The 25,181-nt window shown below is 40.9% G+C and overlaps 2 protein-coding genes across 5 annotated transcripts in view; both read right to left on the bottom strand.

Moving 5' to 3' along the window:
* LOC114828691 (ladderlectin) overlaps positions 1 to 5,881 on the bottom strand; it is a 33,081-nt gene extending 27,200 nt beyond the window's left edge. For 2 of the 4 annotated variants that reach the window (XR_003777430.2, XM_029114854.2), the window contains exon 1: positions 2,151 to 2,283. The gene's annotated coding sequence lies outside the window, so the exon portion shown is untranslated. Of the gene's footprint in view, positions 1 to 2,150; positions 2,284 to 5,858 lie in introns of those variants that run through there. The other 2 variants (XM_029114856.2, XM_029114855.2) reach the window with 2 other exon arrangements.
* A 7,059-nt stretch (positions 5,882 to 12,940) lies between these two features.
* Positions 12,941 to 15,132, bottom strand: LOC106024012 (ladderlectin-like). Its single transcript, XM_034288176.1, has 5 exons — positions 14,973 to 15,132; positions 14,624 to 14,742; positions 13,490 to 13,624; positions 13,172 to 13,283; positions 12,941 to 13,091 (listed from the first exon to the last, which is right to left on the bottom strand). Exons 1-5 carry the CDS (start codon positions 15,046 to 15,048, stop codon positions 13,021 to 13,023), a joined length of 513 nt encoding a protein of 170 aa, XP_034144067.1. The 5' UTR covers positions 15,049 to 15,132; the 3' UTR covers positions 12,941 to 13,020.
* Between the last annotated feature and the right edge of the window lie 10,049 nt (positions 15,133 to 25,181).

Genomic DNA, 25,181 nt, shown 5'->3' on the forward strand with positions numbered 1-25,181 from the left:
GGCAATACGGACTTCCAGCTCCCTCCAAAGATTTTCTTTATTGGGTTCAGGTATGGAGACTGGCTATGTCACTCCAGGACCATGAAATTGTTTCTTACGGAGCCACTCCTTAGTTGCCCTGGCTGTGTGTTTCAGGTCGTTGTCAAGCTGGAAGACCCAGCCACGACCCATCTTCAATGCTCTTACTGAGGGAAGGAGGTTATTGGCCAAGATCTCGTGATACATGGCCCCATCCATCCTCCCCTCAATACGGTGAAGTCGTCCTGTCCCCTTTGTAGAAAAGCATCCCCAAAGAATGATGTTTCCACCTCCATGCTTCACGGTTGGGATGGTGTTCTTGGGGTTGTACTCATCCTTCTTCTTCCTCCAAACACGGCGAGTGGAGTTTAGACCAAAAAGCTCTATTTTTGTCTCATCAGACCACATCACCTTCTCCCATTCCTCCTCTGGATCATCCAGATGGTCATTGGCAAACTTCAGATGGGCCAGGACATGCGCTGGCTTGAGCAGGGGGACCTTGCGTGCGCTGCAGGATTTTAATCCATGACGGCGTAGTGTTACTAATTTTTCTTTGAGACTGTGGTCCCAGCTCTCTTCAGGTCATTGACCAGGTCCTGCCATGTAGTTCTGGGCTGATCCCTCACCTTCCTCATGATCATTGATGCCCCATGAGGTGAGATCTTACATGGAGCCCCAGACCGAAGGAGATTGACCGTCATCTTGAACTTTTTCCATTTTCTAATAATTACGCCAACAGTTGTTTCCTTCTCACCAAGCTGCTTGCCTATTGTCCTGTAGCCCATCCCAGCCTTGTGCAGGTCTACAATTTTATCCCTGATGTCCTTACACAGCTCTCTGGTCTGGGCCATTGTGGAGAGGTTGGAGTCTGTTTGATTGAGTGTGTGGACAGGTTTCTTTTATACAGGTAATGAGTTCAAACAGGTGCAGTTAATACAGGTAATGAGTGGAGAACAGGAGGGCTTCTTAAAGAAAAACTAACAGGTCTGTGAGAGACGGACTTCTTTCTGGTTGGTTGGTGATCAAATACTTATGTCATGCAATAAAATGCTAATTAATTATTAAAAAAATCATACAATGTGATTTTCTGGATTTTTGTTGAGTACCTATGATAAAAATGACAAACCTTTTCATGCTTTGTAAGTAGGAAAACCTGCAAAACTGTAATTTACTTTCCTCCTCTCGGATCCTAGCCAAGTCATTAGTCCACTCCAGATTCCTAACATTTTAGGGTTGTCTGGAGCTAAAATATTACTTGGTAGCCCTTACGGTAGCCCTTACAGGCTATTGCATAATATACTATTGCTTGTCACAGACTTCTGGTATCCCCTGGTATTTTAACAAAATATAGGATTTGATGAGGCCTGGCTAATAGGAATACTGCTCTGTAATTCTTTTTTTCTTTCTTGCCAATCTGCACTAGTCACTTTTTGGACTGTTAGGTACTTTTGCATAGATCTGATTCTGCATTAATCCCAAAAGAATATAATGGTGTCCTCCTCCAAACTTTCGTGGCCATTACCTGTAGGATCACCTGATTGGTTAATTTCTACCCTCACCTGGTTGTTAACGTCTGAACTGGGAACAAATTTATAGGAAAAACCAAAAACCTGCAGACACTCGGCCCTCCGTAGAACCGGTTTGACACCCCTGCCCTATATGAACAATTAGCCAGCCTTTTGACGCTCAAGGTCACTTCTTCTCACTTTACCTTAGAGTTAACACACTTTACCTTAGAGTTAACACACTTTACCTTAGAGTTAACACACTTTACCTTAGAGTTAACACACTTTACCTTAGAGTTAACACATATTTACCTTAGAGTTTACTATGTCTCAGAATATGCACCTCAGAATTAATTACTTTTTGAAGCAAACACCAGTACCATAGGCCGAACACACTCTCACCAACGATCGCGTCTACCCCTTTCTCTCAGCTGCCTACAAGGGACCTGGAGTAGGAACTGATAACGTCTAAGTTTTGATTTATGGAGTACATGGTTAGTTTCACTAGCTACTATCACAAGACAAACAGGGCTACGGCTCAGAGGAAGAGGAATTAAGATCAAGCATTTGACAATCACACACACACACACACACACACACAGACCATGAGGGGGACGGAGCTCCTACCTACAAGTTCCCAACCTTATTCAAGGGATTCAGTCAGCGGTACAGACAGCGTCGGGTTCTGGGAAGATCTAGTAGCCAAGAGTCAGATCAGCTCTTCTCTGGTGTTCGATCGAACTCTTGTTACTGGACTCTCAAGCCCTTTTATAATGTTTATTATTCATGATGTTTATAAAGGAGGTACACATTTTACATAATTGTTCAATGATTGGTCTATCATTAACACATGACCAATACTTTACATCCCCTCCCTAAGTCCTTATTTGGCATCTATGTAGGCTCTCCCCATCTCTTCACAGAGCCTTTGAAAGTTTTTTGTTTTACTGGGGTCTTCGGCTGGTTGATAGAGGGGGAGGGAGGTAGTTGGACGTCTTCTGTTTTAGGCCCTGGTGTAGACTGCTGATCCACCCTTTGGCTGTTGCTCCCGGATCCCTTGGCTCAATTCCTGTACTCCTGTATTGTTTTTCTCAACAATATACAACGATCAACCATAACATTATGACCACCTTCCTAATACTGTGTAGGTCCCCCTTTTACCTCTGAAACAGTCCTGACTCGTCTAGGCATGGACTCCACTAGACCTTGGAAGGTGTGCTGTGACATCTGGCACCAAGACGTTGGCAGCAGATTCTTCAAGTCCAGAAAGGTGGGGCCTCCATGGATCGGACTTGTTTGTCCAGCACATTGGATTGATATCTGGGGAATTCGGAGGCCAAGTCAACACCTTGAACTCGTTGTTGTGTTCCTCAAACCATTCCTGAACCATTTTTGCTTTGTGGCAGGGCACATTATCCTGCTGAAAGACACCCATGACCCTGGTGCCGGTTCACCGCTTATCCTTCCTTGGACCACTTTTGATAGGTACTAACCACTGCAGACTGGGAACACCCCACAAGGGCTGCAGTTTTGGAAATGCTCTGACCCAGTCCTCTAGTCATCACAATTTGCTCAGATCCTTACACCTTTTCAAAGACGCTCAGATCCTTACATTTATCCTGTTTCTAACACATCAACTTTGAGGACAGAATGTTCACTTGCTGCCTAATACATCCCACCCACTGACAGGTGCCATGATAATGAGATTATCAGTGTTATTCACTTCACCTGTCAGAAGTCATAATGGTATGGCTGATCGGTGTATACACACACAAACACTGCTATGACATAATGGGACTGGTATTATTGTTTAATCCTTTTTGGAATATTGTTTGTAATAATTGTACAACCATGTATCCAAAATGTTTGGGAAGCTGAAAAAATGCTAATAAAAAGACAATGCAATGATGTGCAAATAATTTAATCTCTATATTTTTTTTAAAATAGTATACACAACATATCAAATGTTGAATTAGAGAAATATAATTGTTTTTGGAAATATACACTCACCTAAAGGATTATTAGGAACACCTGTTCAATTTCTCATTAATGCAATTATCTAATCAACCAATCTCATGGCAGTTGCTTCAATGCATTTAGGGGTGTGGTCCTGGTCAAGACAATCTCCTGAACTCCAAACTGAATATCAGAATGGGAAAGAAAGGTGATTTAAGCAATTTTGAGCGTGGCATGGTTGTTGGTGCCAGATGGGCCGGTCTGAGTATTTCACAATCTGCTCAGTTACTGGGATTTTCACACACAACCATTTCTAGGGTTTACAAAGAATGGTGTGAAAAGGGAAAAACATCCAGTATGTGGCAGTCCTGTGGGCGAAAATGCCTTGTTGATGCTAGTTAACCACTTGTTACAACCGAGGTATGCAGCAAAGCATTTGTGAAGCCACAACACGCACAACCTTGAGGCGGATGGGCTACAACAGCAGAAGACCCCACCGGGTACCACTCATCTCCACTACAAATAGGAAAAAGAGGCTACAATTTGCACAAGCTCACCAAAATTGGACAGTTGAAGACTGGAAGAATGTTGCCTGGTCTGATGAGTCTCGATTTCTGTTGAGACATTCAGATGGTAGAGTCAGAATTTGGCGTAAACAGAATGAGAACATGGATCCATCATGCCTTATTACCACTGCGCAGGCTGCTGGTGGTGGTGTAATGGTGTGGGGGATGTTTTCTTGGCACATTTTAGGCCCCTTAGTGCCAATTGGGCATCGTTTAAATGCCACGGCCTACCTGAGCATTGTTTCTGACCATGTCCATCCCTTTATGACCACCATGTAGCCATCCTCTGATGGCTACTTCCAGCAGGATAATGCACCATGTCACAAAGCTTGCATAATTTCAAATTGGTTTTTTGAACATGACAATGAGTTCAATGTACTGAAATGGCCCCCACAGTCACCAGATCTCAACCCAATAGAGCATCTTTGGTATGTAGTGGAACGGGAGCTTCGTGCCCTGGATGTGCATCCCACAAATCTCCATCAACTCCAAGATGCTGTCCTATCAATATGGGCCAACATTTCAAAAAAATGCTTTCAGCACCTTGTTGAATCATTGCCACGTAGAATTAAGGCAGTTCTGAAGGCGAAAGGGGGTCAAACACAGTTTTAGTTTTTTCGTTTCATAATGCGCCATAATGTTTAATGGGTCTGGACTGCAAGCAGGCCAGTTTAGCACCCAGACTATTTTACTACAGAGCCATGCTGTTATAATGTAGTACATGCAGAATGTAATTTGGCATTTGTCTTGCTGAAATAAGCAAGGCCTTCCCTGAAAAACATATAGTCTGGATGGCAGCATATGTTGCTCCAAAACCTGTATATATTGTTCAAAGTAACTTCACAGATGTGCAAGTCACCTATGCTATGTCCATTAATGCACCCCCATACCATCACGCATGCTGGCTTTTGGACATTGTGCTTATAACAAGCCGGAGGGTCCCCCTCCTCTTTAGTCCAGGGGATGCGGCGTCCATGATTCCCAAAAATAATTTCAAATGTAATATTTTTTTCCAAAATTATGTTTTCCACTTCACATCAGTCCATCTTAAATGGCAGTGTTTCTGGATCTTCTTTATATATGTTTTCTTCTTTGCATGGTAGAATTTTAACTTGTATTTGTGGAAGCAGCGACATATTTCGTTCACAGACAATGGTTTTTGGAAGTGTTCCTGAGCCCATGCAGTGATATCCACTAAAGAATCGTGTCTGTTTCTAATACAGTGCTGCCTGAGGGCCTGAAGATCACAGATATCCAATATTGGTTTTTGGCCTTGTCCTTTGCATACAGAGATTTTTCTGGATTCTCTGAATCTTAAAATAATATTATGTACCATAGATTATAAGAACACTAAACTCTTTGCAATTTTACGTTGAGAAACATTAATCTTAAATTGTTGCAATATTTGCAAGCGTAGTCTTTCAGAGTGGTCAATCCCTCCACATTTTTACTTCTGAAATACTCATTCTCTATGGAATGCTCTTTTTATATGTATTCATGTTATTAACCTAATTAGATTTTCCACCTGTTTTTTTTAGCATTACACAACTTTTCCAATTCAAATTCAAAGTCAGCATATATTTTTTTAAAAACATTAGTATTTCATTTAAAAATGAAAACATTTGAAATGTTACCTTTGTACTGTTTTCTTTTGAACATAGGTTTTAAATAATTTGCACATCATTGCATTCTGTTTTTCTTTACATTTTACAGTGTCCCAACATTTTGGGAAAAAAGCTTGCAGTATAATTTAACAAAATGTTTAACAACAGGTTTTTAAATAAATTAGAGTCACTGACCCCTAATGACTCACCTGGTATACGGAGTCCACCTGGTGTACCACATGGTGTACCTGGCCCTTTAAAGACTTGTACTTGTTTTGACTTCACCAAACAAAGAGGAACATGGTCTTATGACAAACCATTAGAAGCAAATATATTACAACACATCAGTTCTGCAATACGTTGATGATGACCTTAGTTAACACAAATTGCTAAACATCAACAGGTTGTGGTTTTACAAAAAGTGTGCAAAATTCTAAGATAATGTTGATAATCTTCCAAATATGTTGTGTAAACCCAATACCAGTCAGATCCTGGCTATGCCCCCAGTCATCTCTACGCTGATCTGGGGCCATAATAAGACCTGGCTGAGTAGAGGCCTTTAGGCCAATGTTTTTCAACCCTGCTCCTGGAGGCACCCCACCCTGCAAGTTTTATATCTCTCCCTGCTCTGTCACACCTGATTCAAATGATCAGCCCATTATCAAGTCCTAGATGAGCTATATCAGGTATGTTTGGGCAGGGAGAGACCTAAAACATGCAGGACGTGGTGCCTCTAGAAGCAGGGTTGAAAAACAGTGCTCTAGGCATCTCTGCGCAGTTGCTTTTTGTTTTTCCCAATTAGAGACAGCTGGACATCGTTGCCTCTAATTGGGGACCCTATATTAGTTGAGTTTGTACACCACTGTGAGGATCACTGTTTATGTCTCCTGTGTGTTTGTGGGGGTCATGCTGCGCCTTTGGTTGTGTTATTTTTGCAAGCCTACATTAAAAGTCAATGTCATGCTACCACTCTGGGCCTGTTTCCTGCCTCCTCAAATATGACAGATCCACCACCCAGGGACGCAGCAGAGATGGACGGCAGGGGAACCCCTACTGTCCAACTGGAAGTAGTTACAGATTTCTTTTAAATGGTAAATACATTTTGCAATAAAAAGTGTAATAATCACAATTTAGTTCATTGAATATATTGAATACTGTTAATGCTGCAAGTAATATAGTATTGAATGTCTGTGTGTTCAGCAGAGGCATAGAAATACAGTAGTCCACTGCAAAAGCCCAATGACCAAAGAAACTCTAAATTATAGGTTTTCAACACTCCTTGTGGACCCCCCAGCCATCGCACAGTTTAGCTTTATCCCTGGAACTAGCTCGCCTGATTCAACAGGTAAGGGCTTGCTTGTTAGTTAATAAGTTGAATCAGGTGTGCTAGCTCTGGGATACATGAACTAGATGGAATGGCTGGGGGGTCCCCAGGAGAGGGTTAAAGACCTATGCACTAAATGAAAAGCACATTTCAATAAACTCAGAAATGTTGTGCAAATGCCAAATGCAAGTCGGTGTGAGATTAATTCTGCCTCAGCATTATGTCCTTGTGCTGAGTCCACGTCCACCACCTTCTACATATACTCTTCCTCCTTGTCCACCACCTCTGACATGTACTCTTCTCTGCCTCAGACCTGTCACCTGTGTATTCTGAACTGAGTTTTACTCTGAACAATTGATTTGATCACATCATTAGAAACAAGTGTGAACTATTTTGAGTCATTGTAAACGATGACAACTGTGTTGTAGTTGTTTAACTTTTGCTGCCTGTGTTTATCATTTCGCAACACAAGCGCATCACAGTGCAAGAAGACCGAATGTCTCTTAGTGAGTGAGTGACTGACTGACTACCCCTTGTTGAATAGCGTAGTGGTTAGAGAAGCTGAACTGTAAACTATATGTCCTGCGTTCGTATCTCCTCACAGGCAAAGCGAAGTATGCATTATTCTGTATATATGAAAACTTTGCTGGCTAAAACCTTCAGTATTTACATTTTAGTAAGCCTGAAATAAAACAGGTTATGGTTATTGCAACTGTTTCTGGTGGTTTTTCGAAATATTCATCTGTGCATTTGTGTTTTAGGTCAGGATAGACAAACACATTTGCTGGCTACAACATACAGTAGTTACATTATAGTACGCCTTAACTAAAACTGTATACATAAAACTGTATCTTCAGTCTCGCTAGAAATTGCTCAGTTCGTATGATTTCTCCTAGGAAGTTAGTAGATACTTGTAAGTCTACTACTGGCTAATCAGCTGTTCAAACGACCAGTGGCAAAAGCCATATAGTTCATAGACTCAATGGTGGAGGTAAATTTTATAAGAAACGTTAATCAGTTTAACACAATGCTCAATGGTGTCTAGCGACTGCTGAAACATGTAATGTGGTGGTTAAAGACAGTACCTCTCAAGTGGATAACCTAAGTTCGAATCTATTGAGAGCATATTACTGGCTAATCCACTGTTAAAACGGCCAGTGGCAAACGCCATACAGTTCATAGAAGTTATTTGTGGTGGAGGTAAATGTAATAAGAAACGTTAGTCAGTTTAACTGTTTCAATATCATTCACGAATGGTCAATTAGCTGTTAAAACGGCCAGTGGCAAAAGAGGATCTGTTCAGGGTAGACACGAGGCTAAACTGACACCCATCAAATGTACAGCTCTGAGGTGTAGTGGTTAACGACACAGCCTTCCATGTGGGCGACCTGGGTTTGAATCTTGAGAGGGCTATGCTTTCTATTGCAGACCGGCTGAACTAGGCTTGCCTGATTTCTTGTTTTTATGCAATTGAGGGACCCCAGTTGATGGTGTAGAGGCCTGGAACTAGCCATTGGGGACATGGATGTTTAAAAAAGCCTTATAAATTATACAATTCGGTCACAAAGAGTAATTCAAGAAAATCCTTTTTCAAGGTTTCTAGCCTGAGAAGTGAAAATCTGTGGCCCAGATCAGAAACAGGATGCAGAGGGAGAATAGACATGTATTACACTGATGAGTTAAAGCATTATGACTTCTCACAGGTGAAGCAAATAACATTGATCATCTGACAAGGTCTGGGTAGATTAGAGGCTAAGCGAACAATGTGTTCTCATAGTCAGTGGGTCGGATGCAAGAGAAATGGGCAGGAGGAAAGACCTGAGTGACTTTGACAAGGGCCAAATTGTAATGGCCAGATGACTGTGAGATGATCTCTGAAATGGCAAGGCTTGTGGGGTGTTACAGGTCAGCAGTGGTGAGTACCTACCAACAGTAGTATGAGGAAGGACAAACCACAAACCGGAAACAGGGTGTTGGGCATCCAAGGCTCATCATTGTGCAAGGGCAACATTTTACTGATGGTTATGGGAGGAGTGTGTTACATCACAGTGCATCGCACCCTGCTGCATATGGGAAGACGACAAGCCGTGGAGGGAGAATGATGCTCTGGGCAATGTTCTGCTGAGAAGCCCTGGGTCTGGGCATTCATGTGCCCCACCTCCTGAAAAGAAAATGCACTTTGATTTCTCTGCTGCTGACTTTGCCAACTAGTGGCTTCAGTGAAAGGAAAGTGTACTTATTATGGTTGTCAGATGTTGGTTTTCCAAGACACCTTAAGAGGGATGCACTTGTTGTTAGACGCTGTGGATAGAAGCGGCTGCGAAATGACTGAAATGTAAATATGTGTATGTCAATTTTGACACCTACCTAATCGCCCATGGCAATGGTATTCTGCAGTGGCGAAGTGTAACTATTGGAGCTAGGCCCTCAGTTGCAAAAAAACATCTGACCGTCATACATATAGCTACAGAAACTAGGATGCCTGTGTGTAGAGCATGACTTGAGACCTTTCTTTTGCAGGCCTACAGTGGATATAAAAAGTCTACACACCCCTGTTAAAATGCCAGGTTTTTGTAATGTAAAAGAATGAGATAAAGATAAATCATGTCAGAACTGTTTCCGCTTTTAATGTGACCTATAACGTGAACAATTAAATTGAAAAACAAACTAAAACTTCAAGGGGGAAAAATAAAAAGCTTACAATAACCTGGTTGCATAAGTGTGCAAACCCTCTTTTAACTGGGGATGTGGCTGTATTCAGAATTAACCAATCACATTCAAACTCATGTTAAATAGAAATCATAACACACCTGCCATAATTTAAAGGGACTCTAATTAATCACAAATACAGTTCAGTTGTTTTCCTGACATTTTCTTAGTTGCATCTCAGAGCAAAAGCCATGGTTCGCAGAGAGCTTCCAAAGCATCATTGTTGAAAGATATCAGTCAGAAGAAGGGTACAAAAGAATGTCCAAAGCATTAGATATGCCATGGAACACAGTGAAGACAGTCATCATCAAGTGGAGAAAATATGGCACAACAGAGACATTACCAAGAACTGGACGTCCTTCCAAAATTGATGAAAAGACGAGGAGAAAACTGGTCAGGGATGCATCCAAGAGGCATACAGCAACATTAAAGGAACTGCAGGAATTTCTGGCAAGTACTGACTGTGTGCTACATGTGACAACAATCTCCCGTGTTCCTCATATGAATGTGCTCTGGGGTAGGGTGGCAAGACGGAAGCCTTTTCTTACAAAGAAAAACATCCAAGCCCGGAATTCAAGTCTCCCAAAAGCACATGGGAAAATCTGTTATGGTCTGACGAAACCAAGGTTAAACCTTTTGGCCAAAATTCCAAAAGATATGTTTGGCGCAAAAACAACACTGCACAACACCCAAAGAACACCATACCCACAGTGAAGCATGGTGGTGGCAGCACCATGCTTAGGGCTGTTTTTCTTAAGCTGGAACCGGGGCCTTAGTCAGGATGGAGGGAATTATGAACTGTTCCAAATACCAGGCAATTTTGGCACAAAACCTTCAGGTGTCCGTTAGAAAGCTGAAGATGAAGTTCTCCTTTCAGCACGACAACTACCCAAAGCACACATACAAATACACAAAAGTATGGCTTCACCAGAAGAAGATTAACGTTTTGGAATGGCTCAGCCAGAGCCCAGACCTGAATCCAATTGAACATCCGTGGGGTGATCTGAAGAGGGCCGGGCACAGGAGATATCCTCGCAATCTGTCAGATTTGGAGTGCTTTTGCAAAGAAGAGTGGGCAAATATTGCACGAGTGCTGTAATAAAATCCAAAGGTGCTTCAACAAAGTATTAGTTTAAGGGTGGGCACACTTATGCAACTAGGCTATTGTGAGTTTTCTGTTTTTCCCCCTCGAAGATTTTAGTTTGTTTTTCAATATCATTTTTCACATTATAGGTCAGATTAAAGGTGAAAAAGATTTGAAATGATTTATCTTTGTCTCATTCTTTTAGATTAGAAGAACATGGCATTTTAACATGGGTGTGTAGACTTTTTATATCCACTACATTCTCAGTTCCAAGGTCTTACGCTGCTATTCTATTGTGCTGGGGGATTGGGTCACTTCTCCTTCCCCACTAAGTTTGCCTTCTCCACTATAAATCGTTGTTGATATGAGGAATACATTTTCTGAATTTTCCCAGTCTCCTCCCATTTTAAACTTTAGGAGGACATGTGGTCCTGGTCCACACCTGCGGAGTACCTGGTTTGGGTGGCCTGTTGCTGTCCCTGTCCATCTGGTCATACTTCTGACCCAGATACATTTAGCCCAGATACATTTATTAATTATTCCAATTGGACTCAGATTTCTTTACTTTCACACACAAGGGGATTGTTTTTTAAGTGCCATTGCTTTTTAAGTGTTGTCTAATGTTTGGAACTACTTGTAAGCTCTACCAACCAAGGGGGAACCCCCCAAAAATGTCAAATAATATATATAATAATTTTAATATTCTCAATACTCTCAAGGCTAACATTGTAAATGCTTTGTCTATTGTATAAAATTACTTAATGCAATAGTTTTTTCAAATTATGCATCAGTGCCTATGACTTCTAGTAATACCTGTCAGCATCCACTATGTCAGGTGTCCGCTACCTGTTTTACACACCACCGTATAACTTCATATATTGCTTGATTGTTTGGTGTCATGTCCCTTGTACTTTGTGGAAGTCGTTGCCATACATTTAAAAACATCTCGGTGTTGAATCAATTTTAGGGCATGACATCCCCCTTTTCTTCTCCGGCTACATTTTAAGTCTTGGTGAATTAAAGTACACTGCAAACCCAACCATGAAACTGAGCAATTATGGTATTTGTGTATTTTCTGTACATTTCCTCATAATGTACACTTCAGCACTCTGTTCTTGGTCAAACTGGCTCCGAGACACCTATTACCCACATGCCATAAGTCCTCTCAGCTGTAGAATAGGTGCCCACCCACAGACTCTCTGCTAGTTTGTTAGCATTGCTATGCTATTTCTGACTGCCAATGCCAGCTAATGACAACACTGCAATATGCCTAAATCATTTTAATGACAGCTGATGGCAGTGTTGTTTTCTACCACCTATGATGCATTATTGCTGTTTTGAACCAACATGTCCTGGGCTTCCCTAGCAATAGAAAAAAAACATTTGTATATTACTTTTGAGTATAAAGGTATTATGAAGCATTTAAAAGATTAACATAATTTAAAACTGGACCAAGAATGAAAAATAGAGATGGCCTACAGGTACATTGGTCATTAACCTGGCAGTGGGGTGCAAAGTAAAAAAAGAAACTCAACATCCGTAAGACCAAGGAGCTGATAGTGGATTAGAGGAAGTAGAAAAGATAGCACATCTCTATTTTCATGGATGGTGCTGGGGTGGAGCGGGTCAAGTCCTTCAAATTCCAGGCTGTCTATGTCAACAAAGACCGTTCATGATCCAAACAAAACATAATTGTAAAGACAGCGCCTCCTCCCCATGAGGAGGCAGAAGTGATTTGGAATGCATCCTGAGATACTCAAAATATTTCACTGAACCACTGAGAGCATGTTGGCCAGCTGCACCACCGCTTGGTATTTCAACACTACCATCTCTGACCGCAAAGCAGTTCACAGGTTGGTCCTGAGGGCCCAGTACATCACCGTGGCCGAGCTCCCTGCCATCCAGATCCACTATGCTAGACAGTGCCAGATGAAGGCCCAGAGTGTAATCCAAGATTTCAGCCACCAAAGCCACAGACTGTTTTCTCTCCTACTGTCAGACAAACGGTACTGAAATATTGGTACCTATAAGTATTTCAAAAAAATTATTCACATGACCTGATTGATTTGATTTTCAGACACATAATGCTTTCACTAGTTTTATTAACATCAAACATCAAACTTCAAAACCATTGGTCAACATTTTGTAACATTCCTTTTACAGCAAGTAATCAACTAAAAAGTATTAGACTTTACCATAAAAAGTGTTTAATATATGACATAGTTGAGTTGCATTTGTTGATGTTTTGCTGGATTTACTGTTGTCTGAGCTTGCACACAGATGGCAATGTTAATTCACAGCGTAAATCGTTCCAGTATCCAGCTCCTTGAGAAACAGATAAAATAGTTATGCCCAAGACAACTAAGATGTACACACAAATGTGAATGATTCGGGGCTTACAGTACCTTGATAATTTGTTTGACCGCAATGCTCTGTGCCTCCACCATTATTGGGCTCCCCACTCGCCCAGTTACTGTAATCAAATTTGGTTCCGTCACTCCAGAACCACACCTTGGTCTGTGGGAAATAAGATCTTAGTATCATAGAAATACCAAGTTATTATCATTATTAAATGTTTCAATGGATAGTGTAGTTGACATTATTTTCAGTTGATCTGTATCATCTACATTGGAGATCACTGGTTACCCTTAAATTGATGAGTAAATATCCAATTCATCTGTGAGTTTTGGGAATAGAACAGGAGTTGTCCTTCCTTGTTTTACCTCATAAAGATCCGATCCACCAATCCAGGTCCAAGGGTTAGAGTTAGTTGCTCTGAACACCACATCCTTCACAGCCTCATTCTCACCAGCGTTGTGAATAGACACCAGGTTTCCTCCAAGGTACAGACAATTTTGCTAGAGGAAGAGGTACACAAGGACAGAGCCATTATGTGATGGAAGTATTAGTTAGTAGTCCACTCAAGACAATTACAATAACACATCTGCCATCACATCAAATTAAATTCATATTCCAGGCTTGTAGAACATTCTTAGAGGTGTCTCCGCATTTAAAACCAGGCAAGTGGCGATCAGAGAGAAAATGCCACGTATTGGTTAAACCATTTATTGGTGAGTAATGCACAACAATACTCTGACAAGTCTTGATATCAGTTTCTGCTCCTCTGGGCTAACCAACTGCAATCACATGATCATGTATACGATACTGCTAAATACAATATCAACACCAGAATATCATTAATATTGTAGCATGGAGGGTTCGATGTGTATTGTTTGGATCACTCTTTATAAGAAGAAACAGCAGGATGGAGACAGAACTTTCTCAAGCAGCACCTTACTTTTCTCCACAATTCAGCTTCACCATCACCACTCACCTGACTGAACTAACCAATCAGAAGCTAGGAGGAGTTAGGTTAAGTTTAAATGTGAGGAAACCAGAGGGAGATTCATTATAATACTGTACCTGTTTTAAATATGCAAATGTTAAGATTGAAACATATGTAAACAAATATGTAAATAGTAAGAGTGTAAACATTGTCAATATATTTTTAGCAAATGACATCACATATGAATTAACTTAAATTGATAGTCTTACAATATCAATCCAATTAGGCAATGAGCAAGTTACACAATACTGATACCCCCACAGAAGGAAAAACAGGGGCAGGGGTGGTAGGTAGGTTTGAACCAGCAAGCTAGTGAGACCAGTTAAATCAGAACTGAGTGGGTAACCTGATGATTAAACAGTCAGTCTGAATTTCTGATAGGAGAAATCCCCAATGTCAGTTTATACGTCGCAGGCCAATCACCACTCAGGTTCCCTGTCTGAACTGAATATGCTAATTCAAAACAAAAAGACAGGTTGCTTTCAATTCAGATTCAGGGTGAACATGATACCTCAGCTTGGGACCATGTCCTCGCAGTGTTGTCGTAAATGTAACAATGTGAGTTGTATTCAGTCAAACCAGAGGGACATGATCTACCACATCCCCAATCCTCCTGCTCATCCACTGGATCTAAAAGGATCAGACAGGGCATGTTGAACTTTAGAAGCAATTCTAGATTAATTGATCTACAAATCTCCTTGGATAATGACATTTTTTATATACTAGGTCACTCAGTCAACACACACACACACACACACACATGCAAACACACACATCACACCTAAATTATAAAACAGAAAACAGATTTGATGAATTCAAACATTTTTAAATAATGAAGTGTGAGGTAGATTCCCTCTTACTTGCGTTGCCCAGAGCAGAGAAGTCTCCCAGAGCAACTATAGAACTGAGAAGGATAAGAATGTTCAACATCGCCATTGTCCCCTGAGAGAGAAAGAGATCACCACAGACAGATATGAGACTACAGTCAACACACTATTTTCCAGATCCTCTCACCTACACTTAATTTTGGTGCTGATGCTGAACAAACACACAGTTATCTATATTGTATACACAAACACGCACACACACACACACACACACACACCAGAAGCTCTGGGTTAATGGTATTGTCTGTGCTAAGCCCAGAGCATGGTCCTCTGCTCTGGGGTCCTGGAGGCTTTGAGGAGGTCCAGTTATGACCTACGGAAGGCTATCAGAAATGGTGCATCCTTTCCAAGGTAAAGGAAAATCCCTTTCACAACATCCAGCCAAGTGAAGAACAATCTCCATGATGTAGGTATTTCATTATCCACGTCTAAGAGAGGACTTCAAAAGAGTAAATTCAGAGGGTTCACAAGGTGCAAACCATTCATAAGCCTAAAGAATAAAAAGGCGAGTTTAGCCAAAAAAAGTCAGCCCAGTTATTGAACAGCATTCTTTGGACATTTGAAACTAAAATCTACCTGTACCAGAATGATGGGAAGAAAAATGTACGGAGAAGGCTTGGAACGGCTCATGATCCGAAGCATACCATATCATCTATAAAACACAGTGGAGGCAGTGTGATGGCTATGAAACACAGTGGGGGCAGTGTGATGGCTATGAAACACAGTGGGGGCAGTGTGATGGCTATGAAACACAGTGGAGGCAGTGTGAAGGCTATGAAACACAGTGGAGGCAGTGTGATGGCTATGAAACACAGTGGAGGCAGTGTGATGGCTATGAAACACAGTGGAGGCAGTGTGAAGCATGCGTGGCTTCCAGTGGCACTGGATCACTAGAGTTTATTGATGATGTGACAGGAGACAGAAGCAGCTGGATGAATTCTGTAATGTATTGGGATATATTATCTGCTTCATTTTACAGATGGACAATGACCCAAATATACTAGGAAAGCAACCCAGGAGTTTTTTACTGTAAAGAAGTGTAATATTCTGTAATGGCCGAGTCAATCACCTGATCTCAACCCGATCGAGCATGCATTTCACTTGCTGAAGACAAAACTTAAGGGAAGAAAGACCCATGAACAAACAACAACTGAAGACAGCTGTAGTAAAGGCTTAGCAAAGCATCACAAAGGAGGAAACCCAGCGTTTAGTGATGTCCATGTGTTCCAGACTTCAAGCAGTCATTGCCTGCAAAGGATTCTCAATAAACTTTTTAAAATTAAAATTGTATTTATGATTGTGGTTGCTGGTTTCAGTTCCTGAACCTTTCAACATTGTCCAACCTCTTGAATTGAAGCTGAAAGTCTGCACTTCAATTGCCTCTCGGTCTTTTCATTTCATATCCATGTGGTAGCAGACAGAGCCAAAATAATGAAAATTGTGTCAGTGTTCAAATATTTTCAGACGTAACTGTATATTTCTTAATTTCTGCGTAAATGTTGACAAATAAAAACACTGACTTTGGCACACACAAATACACACTGCTATGTTAACATGGGGCTGTTATTTTTGTTTGACTGCCTTTTGGAATACAAATCCGTTTCCAGAAACGTTTGGATGTTGTGCAATATGTAAATAAAAACATAATGCACAACTGTGCATCATTTGAACCCTATATTCAATAGAAAATAGTACAAAGACATTGAGAGGAAATGGGCATGAGAAACTTAACACAATGTAGATGTGCTGACTAACTCTGAACAAAGGACAATACATAGGACATGATGCCTGTTACTGATGAGCCCCATACATCTTGTCCATACCTCCTGCTAGGAGCTGCCCATGTGACTGACTCTATGGATCTCTATGGATTGGCCCATTGACCATAGGTTGGAACATACCATACAAGGGTCTTTTGTAGGATAAACCTTTCTTACTGGAGGATAGTGGACTGTGTAATGGAAGGCTATGACCACTGACCACCTCCTATGTGTCCTGGCATAAAAGACTGTGTTAACTTCATAATGATGGAGACAAATGAAAGAACTATGGAAGGTTATCATCATAGCCTCATGCTGAATAAAGATGCCTCTCCCCTGACTTCCAGTTGCATTAATTTTGTTCATGGATCAAACTGGATCCAAAACTGACAACATCTAACAACAACATATCAAAAATGTTATTGTTCCTTGAAAAATATAAGCTCACTTTGAATTTGATGTCAGCAACACGTTTAAAAAAAAAAGTTTTGGAAGGTTGTGTAATGCTAAAAAAAGAAACCTGGTGGAATATTACACAACTTATTAGATCAATTGGTAGCAGTAACGTGATTGGGTCTTATAAGATCATTCCAGAGAGATGATGGGTCTGTCAGAAGTGAGGATGGGGAGGGGTTAACCACTCTGTGAAAGACTGCACAGGTAAATAGTGCAACAATTCAAGAATAACTCTGGTCTGTCACACCTCTACTTCTGTACTAGTCTTGTCAACACTTTCAGACCAGAGTTATTCAAAAGTTTTCCTCATCACTACTATCTGAGCTTCCCCCAGTAAGCACTGCATTAGGAGTCCATTTCTCATCATTCTCATCTTCCCCATGTCTCTTGAATTGACATCCATAGTCATGCTGATGACATTTTGAACACTGTACTTCTTTGGCCATCTAAAAATACACTGCATACTCTGAATTTCATTGCGTACTCTGAATTTATCAATATAACATACAGATTATAATAGCCAAGGAGTTATTTTTGTGAAAAACGATGATAAAAAGACTTCATCATGTGAGGGGGTTGCATTTATTACCTTATATACCTGCTGAATCATAATTGATACACACATAATCAACACGATTTTAATATAAAATAAGGTAAGAAATATTGAGTAATTATAAGTTGCTTCAATACAGTAAATATTCCTATTGAAATATTACCTAACAAGATAAATTCTATTCTTACTGTAACTTTTTCAAAACCGGGTGTGTCGATATATGAAAGCAGATATTTTTGATCAGGCATTCAAAAAGCCCGCTATTGCCTGCAGTGCACAGACTATCCACTAGGGGGAGGAAGACATGTATCAGATTGCATACACAAGGTATTGATCATGTTGACGACATAGAGGTCTCAGAAACTCATGTATCAAATATGATACAATTGGCGTTACTCACACATTGGTTCTCGATGAACTAAATATATTTAACCTCCTGAGACCCTGTGTCCACATATGACATAGTTTTTCTGAAAAGTACTTCCTGTTCAAAAGCTATGCTTAGATATTATACTTATCAGATCCTGCTAATCCCACATAACTAAGAGAAATTACAAATGCATACATAATCAAAGCTCAGGTCTTAGGAGGTCAATTTCAATATCTTTACTGTACATTTTGTAATTTCTTGAGAACAAAACAAATTTACAATAGCCATTGGAATCCAAAACCACCAACCGATTGAGGGCTGGATTCAAACTCACACTGAAAATAAATAAATAATTGAAATTAATTGAACTGCCTACACACTCTGGCACCATGAGGCCTGCACCAGGAGGAACCCATTACCCACTACACCAGCATAAGTTCTGATGATGGGTCTGAGGATTTCATCCTGGTACCTAACAGCAGTCAGGGTATCGTTGGCTAGCACATGGAAATCTGTGTGACCCTCCAAGGATATGCCTCCCCAGACCATCACTGATTCATGCTGGATGATGTTGCAGGCAACATGACGTTCATCACGGCGTCTCCAGAATCTTTCACATCTGTCATTTGCTTAGTGTGAACCTGCTGTCATCTGTAAAGAGAACAAGGCGCCAATGGTGGAACTGCCAATTCTGGTGTTCTATGCCAATCGAGCTGCACTGTGCTGGGAGCACAGGTCCCACTAGAGGATGTCAGGCCCTTATGCCACACTCAAGTCTGTTTCTGACAGTTCGGTCAGAAACATGCACACCAGTAGCCCGCTGGAGGTCATTTTGTAGGGCTCTGGCAGTGCTCCTCCTGTTCCTCCTCACACAAAGAGGCAGATACCGGTCCTGCTGCTGAGTTGATGCATTTCTATGGCCTTGTCCAGCTCTCCTCGTGTAACAGCCTTATCTCCTGCTATCTCTTCCATGCTCTTGAGACTGTGCTGGGAGACACAGCAAACCTCCATGCGACAGCTCGTATGGATGTGCCATCCTGGAGGAACTGGACAACTGTACCTGTGCAATCTGAATAGGCTGCAGGTACTGCCTCATGCTACCAGGATTGACAAAGACACTAGCAAAATGCAAAACTGGAGAACAATCAGTCAGGAAGGATAAGGAGAGCGCAATTGTCTGTGGCCACCACCTGCAAAACCATTCCCTTTTTGGGGACGTTGATTCAAAATTGCTTATGCTTCCTAACTGGACAGACTGACATCCATGAAGTTTAATTGAATATTATGAAATAAGAAATATGACAAAGGAGACCACAAACATTCAACACTACTGTTGTTTGCTCCTTGGGGTTTAAGGCCTGGGTGTCTCTGTAAAGCACTTTGTGACAACTGCTGTTGTAAAAAGGGCTTTATAAATACATTTGATTGATTGATTGATTGAACATTTGCATCGCTGAAATCCTATATCAAGCAATAATAGGAACATATATTTCACTTTCAAAATTACAGCAATTGATCTTCTCAGTTCCCAAACACTTACAGAGTGTTGTTAAAAAAAGAGGGGATGCAACACAGTGGTATACATGCACCAATGTTTTTGAAATGTGTTGCTGGTATAATATTCAAAATGTGCATATACCTTTCCAAAAACAATACATCTTCTCAGTTTCAACATTTGATATGTTGTTTTTGTACTATTGTCCGTACAATATAGGGAGAAATATGTTGAAATCTCACCTGTAATATTCAGTTTCACGTCTCCTGAAATGTTTGAAGGTCTTCAGTTGGTCTCGCTCAGTTTCTCCAGCCAGGGAGTTCAATTCTAGTCATCCCTCTTCTTCTTTAAATATGTTTTTCAGAGTCACCTTCCAGGCGCCAATTTAGAGTAAAATGTTTGTACTGGGTATTATTTGATGCCCTGCATCTGTCGACCAGGAAAATGTCAAACAAAACTAAATCCTGTACAAACAGCATGTTGAACCTCTCCTCCAAGCCTTTTAACTAGAAACACTACAGACCATGGCCAAATTCACAAGATGAACATTAACTGGTTTGTTTAATCCATGTGTTAGGCTAATAATTTAAGTACACATTTTGTGTTCGGGGGTTAAATTAGGAATGAAGGCAAAGGGAATCCCTGGCTATGTCAAACATCCAACTTCATCCTGTTCCCACCTTGCCCCTATAGGCTGAGACAGGCAGGCATATTTACAAGCATAAGGGGAGGTACATTTCATCAGAGAAATGCCCCAAATTGGCAGGTTGTCTTGAAAACATTTCTATGAAAAGTGTATGAACCACTTGACGGAATATTGTGCAAATACACTGATCAGCCATGTCATTATGACCACTGACAGGTGAAGTGAATAACACTGATAATCTTGTTATCATGGTACGTGTCAGTGGGTGGGATATATTAGGCAGCAAGTAAACATCCTGTCCTCAAAGTTGATGTGTTAGAAGCAGGAACAATGGGCAAGCTTAAGGACCTGAGCAACTTTGACAAGAGCCAAATTGTGATGGCTGGACGACTGGCTCAGGGTATCTCCAAAACTGCTGTCTTTGTGGGGTGTTCCTGGTCTGCAGTGGTCAGTACCTATCAAAAGTGGTCCTAGGAAGGAAAAGCGGGGAACCAGTGACAGGGTCATGGGCAGCCATGGCTCATTAATGCACGTGGGGAGTGAAGGCTGGCCTGTGTGGTCCCATCCAATAGACGAGCTACTGTATCTCAAATTGCTGAAAAGGTTAATGCTGGTACTGATAGAAAAGTGTCAGAACACAGTGCATCGCAGATTGTTGTGTATGAGGCAGTGTAGCCACAGACCAGTCTGGTTGCCCATGTTCAGACCAGTCTGGTTGCCCATGTTCACTGCTGAAAGCAACTACGATGGGCATGTGAGCATCAGAACTGGACCACGGAGCAATGGAAGAAGGTGGCCTGGTCTGATGAATCACGTTTTCTTTTACATCATGTGGATGGCCGGGTGCGTGTTGCCTGGACAACACATGGCACCAGTAAGCACTATGGGAAGGAGGCAAGCCGGCAGAGGCAGTGGGATGCTTTGGGCAATGTTCTGCTGGGAAACTTTGGGTCCTGCCATTCATGTGGATGTTACTTTGACATGTACCCCCTACTTGAGCATTCTCGCAGATCATGTGCACCCTTTTACCGCAACAGTAATCCTTGATGGCAAAGGCCTCTTTCAGGGGGATAATGCTCCCTGCCAAAAAGCTAAAATTGTCAAGGAATGGTTTGAGGAACACAACGAGTTCAAGGTGTTGACTTGGCCTCCAAATTCCCCACATCTCAATCCAATCAAGCATCTGTGGGATGTGCTAGAAAAACAGATCCGATCCATGGAGGCCCCACCTCACAACTTACAGGAATTAAAGGACCTGCTGCTAACGTCTTGGTGCCAGATACCACAGCACCCCTTCAGAGGTCTAGTGGAGTCCATGCCTAGACGAGTCAGGAATTAAAGGACCTGCTGCTAACGTCTTGGTGCCAGATACCACAGCACCCCTTCAGAGGTCTAGTGGAGTCCATGCCTAGACGAGTCAGGGCTGTTCTGGTGGCAAAAGTGGGACCAACACAATATTAGGCAGGTGGTCATAATGTTATGGCTGATCAGTGTATACATCACTGCAAACATGTATCACACTCTTTTTGTCTGGCACTATATGTTGATCTATTCAAAGTTCTATATTAATATTGTAAATAATCAGGGTATGCTTTTTACCTCCAGTATTGGAAAGTGATGCCACTAGGAACTGCCTAAATTTAATCTTTCACCCCTGCTTGAAATCGGATGTACGTAATCCTCCAGAGTGGTACGTCAGGCATGCTCTGACTGTATGACGTGTATGTAAACCTCAATAGTATTACATGACTTGTATGTAAACCTCAATAATATTACATGACCTGCATGTAAACCTCAATAGTATTACATGACCTGTATGTAAACCTCAATAATATTACATGACTTGTATGTAAACCTCAATAGTATTACATGACTTTTATGTAAACCTCAATAGTATTACATGACCTGTATGTAAACCTCAATAGTATTACATTACTTGTATGTAAACCTCAATAGTATTACATGACTTGTATGTAAACCTCAATAGTATTACATGACTTTTATGTAAACCTCAATAGTATTAAGTGACTTGTATGTAAACCTCAGTAGTATTACATGACTTGTATGTAAACCTCAATAGTATTACATGACTTGTATTTAAACTTCAATTGTATTACATGACCTGTATGTAAACCTTAATAGTATTACATGACTTTTATGTAAACCTCAATAGTATTACATGACTTGTATGTAAACCTCAATAGTATTACATGACTTATATGTAAAATACCATTGTTTAGAAGATCCGGACCTATTATTATTGGCTGTAATATCAATACTGATTCCAGCAGAGACCCCGTACCTGGGTTACTCCATAGGGATCCCTCAGTCTCTGCCAGGCCTAATATCCACTAAAATCTGAGGTCTCTAAGGGGACAACACCTGTGTTTAAAGCATTGTATTTTGTCTTCTGCTATCTGTGATCATCTTGTTTTGTCTGTGCACTGTGTTTATTTTCTGTTTGTTTTTAACCATTGTACCTAAATTGTATGTGTAAACATGCATATGCTGGACCCAGCTGTAAAAGAGACCTCTTTCTCCTATCCCTCTGAAGTAGACATATAGTGAGCAATTTGTGGACCATCAAATCGCATAAATTCACGGTATCAAATTGGAAAACATATAATAATATTATATAGTGTAATAATATTGAATAGTGAGGTTAATATCAGATAGATAGAATAGATACAATCTATCAAATTTATTTAACAAAGCCATTTTTACATCAGCTTGTCACAGTGATTTTACATCAATTGTGCCAACTCCATATTGTGAGGTTTCTGGCAATTCCCTAACCTTCACTAAATGTAATCAGGTAGCTGGTCACACATTGTTATGTTCTGATGCACATGTAGTATTTGTCAAAAGGTATTTATGTTCTGGATCATGTCATGTATTCTAGACAGACACAAGCACAACTAGGGCTCTAGAGCAGCATGTCCCTCTAAATCCCTTCACTCCATGGAGCCTTTTTCCGCTCCTCTTGCTGCATAAATGTTTCTGGGTAAAACCTTTCCGGTAAAAAACATTTTGAGTTTCACCACATGCCCTTCCAAAGGTCTGTGCACGGCCCTGATCACAGAGATCGTGTGCCTCTGACAGGTCTTGAGGTCACCTCTCCTACATTTGAGATGCTCAACACCCTCATGAGACACCACTGTGGAATGAATGGATGTTTTGTAAGAGTAAACAATTAGATGATAAATATGGTTTTATCTGTGACTGTGGACATTAGAAGTGCATGCATTTAATAATTGCAGCAGTTGAAAGTACAAGAAATGCCCCTAAGTAAAAATTCACTGGAATTCATATTTTACATTTTATTGATTTTGAACAGGATATTACTGTTGATATTCGGGAGGTGTGTTTACAGTAAAGAGAGTAGTTAGCCTAAAGTGTGTGCAAAACCAACCATTCAAATGTTTTTCTGTCTTCTTTTTTAAATATTAATGAATGTTTTCAGCACTTTTAGTTTGTTGACAGATAAAAACAATGTTTCTCATTGCTTTTTATTTTGCCTCTTCAGCAGATATATGGTATACAATGTTCAGACCCTCAAATCAAAATAAATCCTTTTAAATCTTAATATACACTGAACAAAATTATAAACGCAACACTTGTTTTTGCCCCCATTTATCATGAGCTGAACTCAATGATCTAAGACTTTCTCTATGTACGTGCTGCCTCCCTTGCACAAAATGTTCTTGCTGCATGTGTTGCATTGTCACGTCCTGGCTATGCCCCTAGCCATCTCTGCGCTGGGCTCGGGGCATAGCCAGGACAGGACAGGAGGTGGCTCATCTAGCCACCTCCGATCCTTTTGGTCTCCCCAATTGGAGGCAGGAGTTAGTTGTTGCCACCAATTGGGGACCCTATTTAAGTCCTTTGCTTTTGCCATGCGGTGTGGTTCATTTTGGTTTCTCCTTTGTTTGGAATACCCCACGTCATTGGCTGCTGCTGCTGCTGCTGCTGCTGCTGCTGCTGCTGCTGCTGCTGCTGCTGCTGCTGCTGCTGCTGCTGCTGCTGCTGCTGCTGCTTTTTTTTTTTGAGTCTTTTGTTTTCAGTAAATCATTGATTATACCCTTTTCCTCGACTCTGCGCCCGTGTCCTACTCCTACCACAACCATGACATGCATTTTGCTGTTGTTTATTTTTTGTGATGCTAAGCCACGCTATCAACCGTTTGCCGTGGTTAGTCTCAGTCATGGTCCAGGATATAAACAGAAGTGTCGCTTCTCACATGAAAAACACAACACAGTGGAATGGTACTTCGTTATTTTGTGCTATATGAGGTACCGTATCACAAACAGTTGGTATCCACTATTGAGAGGCCCCACACAACCTGATAAGCTGTGGAGCCAGGAACTCAAGAGGGGACACTACCAGGCCATATAAGGTTAGGATATAGAATACACGTATATGATTGGAAGACAGCCAAATGATCGTGTAACGATTGGCTATGACCACTGACCGCCTCCTATGTGTCCTGGCATAAAATACTGTTAATATTGTAATTATTGGAGAACATGTAATAACTATGGACAATCAACATCTTGGATTCATGCTAAATAAACATTCTCTTCTGACTACCGGTTGCATAAATTTTGTTCATGGATCAACACCCTCTCAAAGAATTGTATTGCATTCAAATAGTTTTTTTTCAACAGATTGTATTTGCAATATATTTTCTTAGATCACAATACTTGTAAGCTGATGTTTTGCTTTCAAAATCTGTTATTTTATTTGCAATACTAATGCTTTTATTTGTTCTCATTGTAACAAAAGTAACTCCATAGTGGGTCGGACTGGCGGTTGGTGCCTGTAGTCAGGGTGTGTGCTGTGTGCCTGCAACTCGTATGTTTGTTGAGTTCACATCCACAAGGACCAGCAGTAGTTCTGGAG

This window comes from Esox lucius, chromosome 19, assembly GCF_011004845.1.
Source record: "Esox lucius isolate fEsoLuc1 chromosome 19, fEsoLuc1.pri, whole genome shotgun sequence".
Classification (NCBI taxonomy): domain Eukaryota; kingdom Metazoa; phylum Chordata; class Actinopteri; order Esociformes; family Esocidae; genus Esox; species Esox lucius.

Bases quoted from the DNA above. Each gene is read 5' to 3' on its own strand.
- LOC106024012 (XM_034288176.1), bottom strand. From the start codon at position 15,048: ATGGCGATGTTGAACATTCTTATCCTTCTCAGTTCTATAGTTGCTCTG. The intron at 14,743-14,972 runs GTAAGAGGGAAT...TGATCCTTTTAG, and splicing joins CTCTGCTCTGGGCAACGCAA to ATCCAGTGGATGAGCAGGAG. The intron at 13,284-13,489 runs GTAAAACAAGGA...TATTTCCCACAG, and splicing joins GTGGATCGGATCTTTATGAG to ACCAAGGTGTGGTTCTGGAG.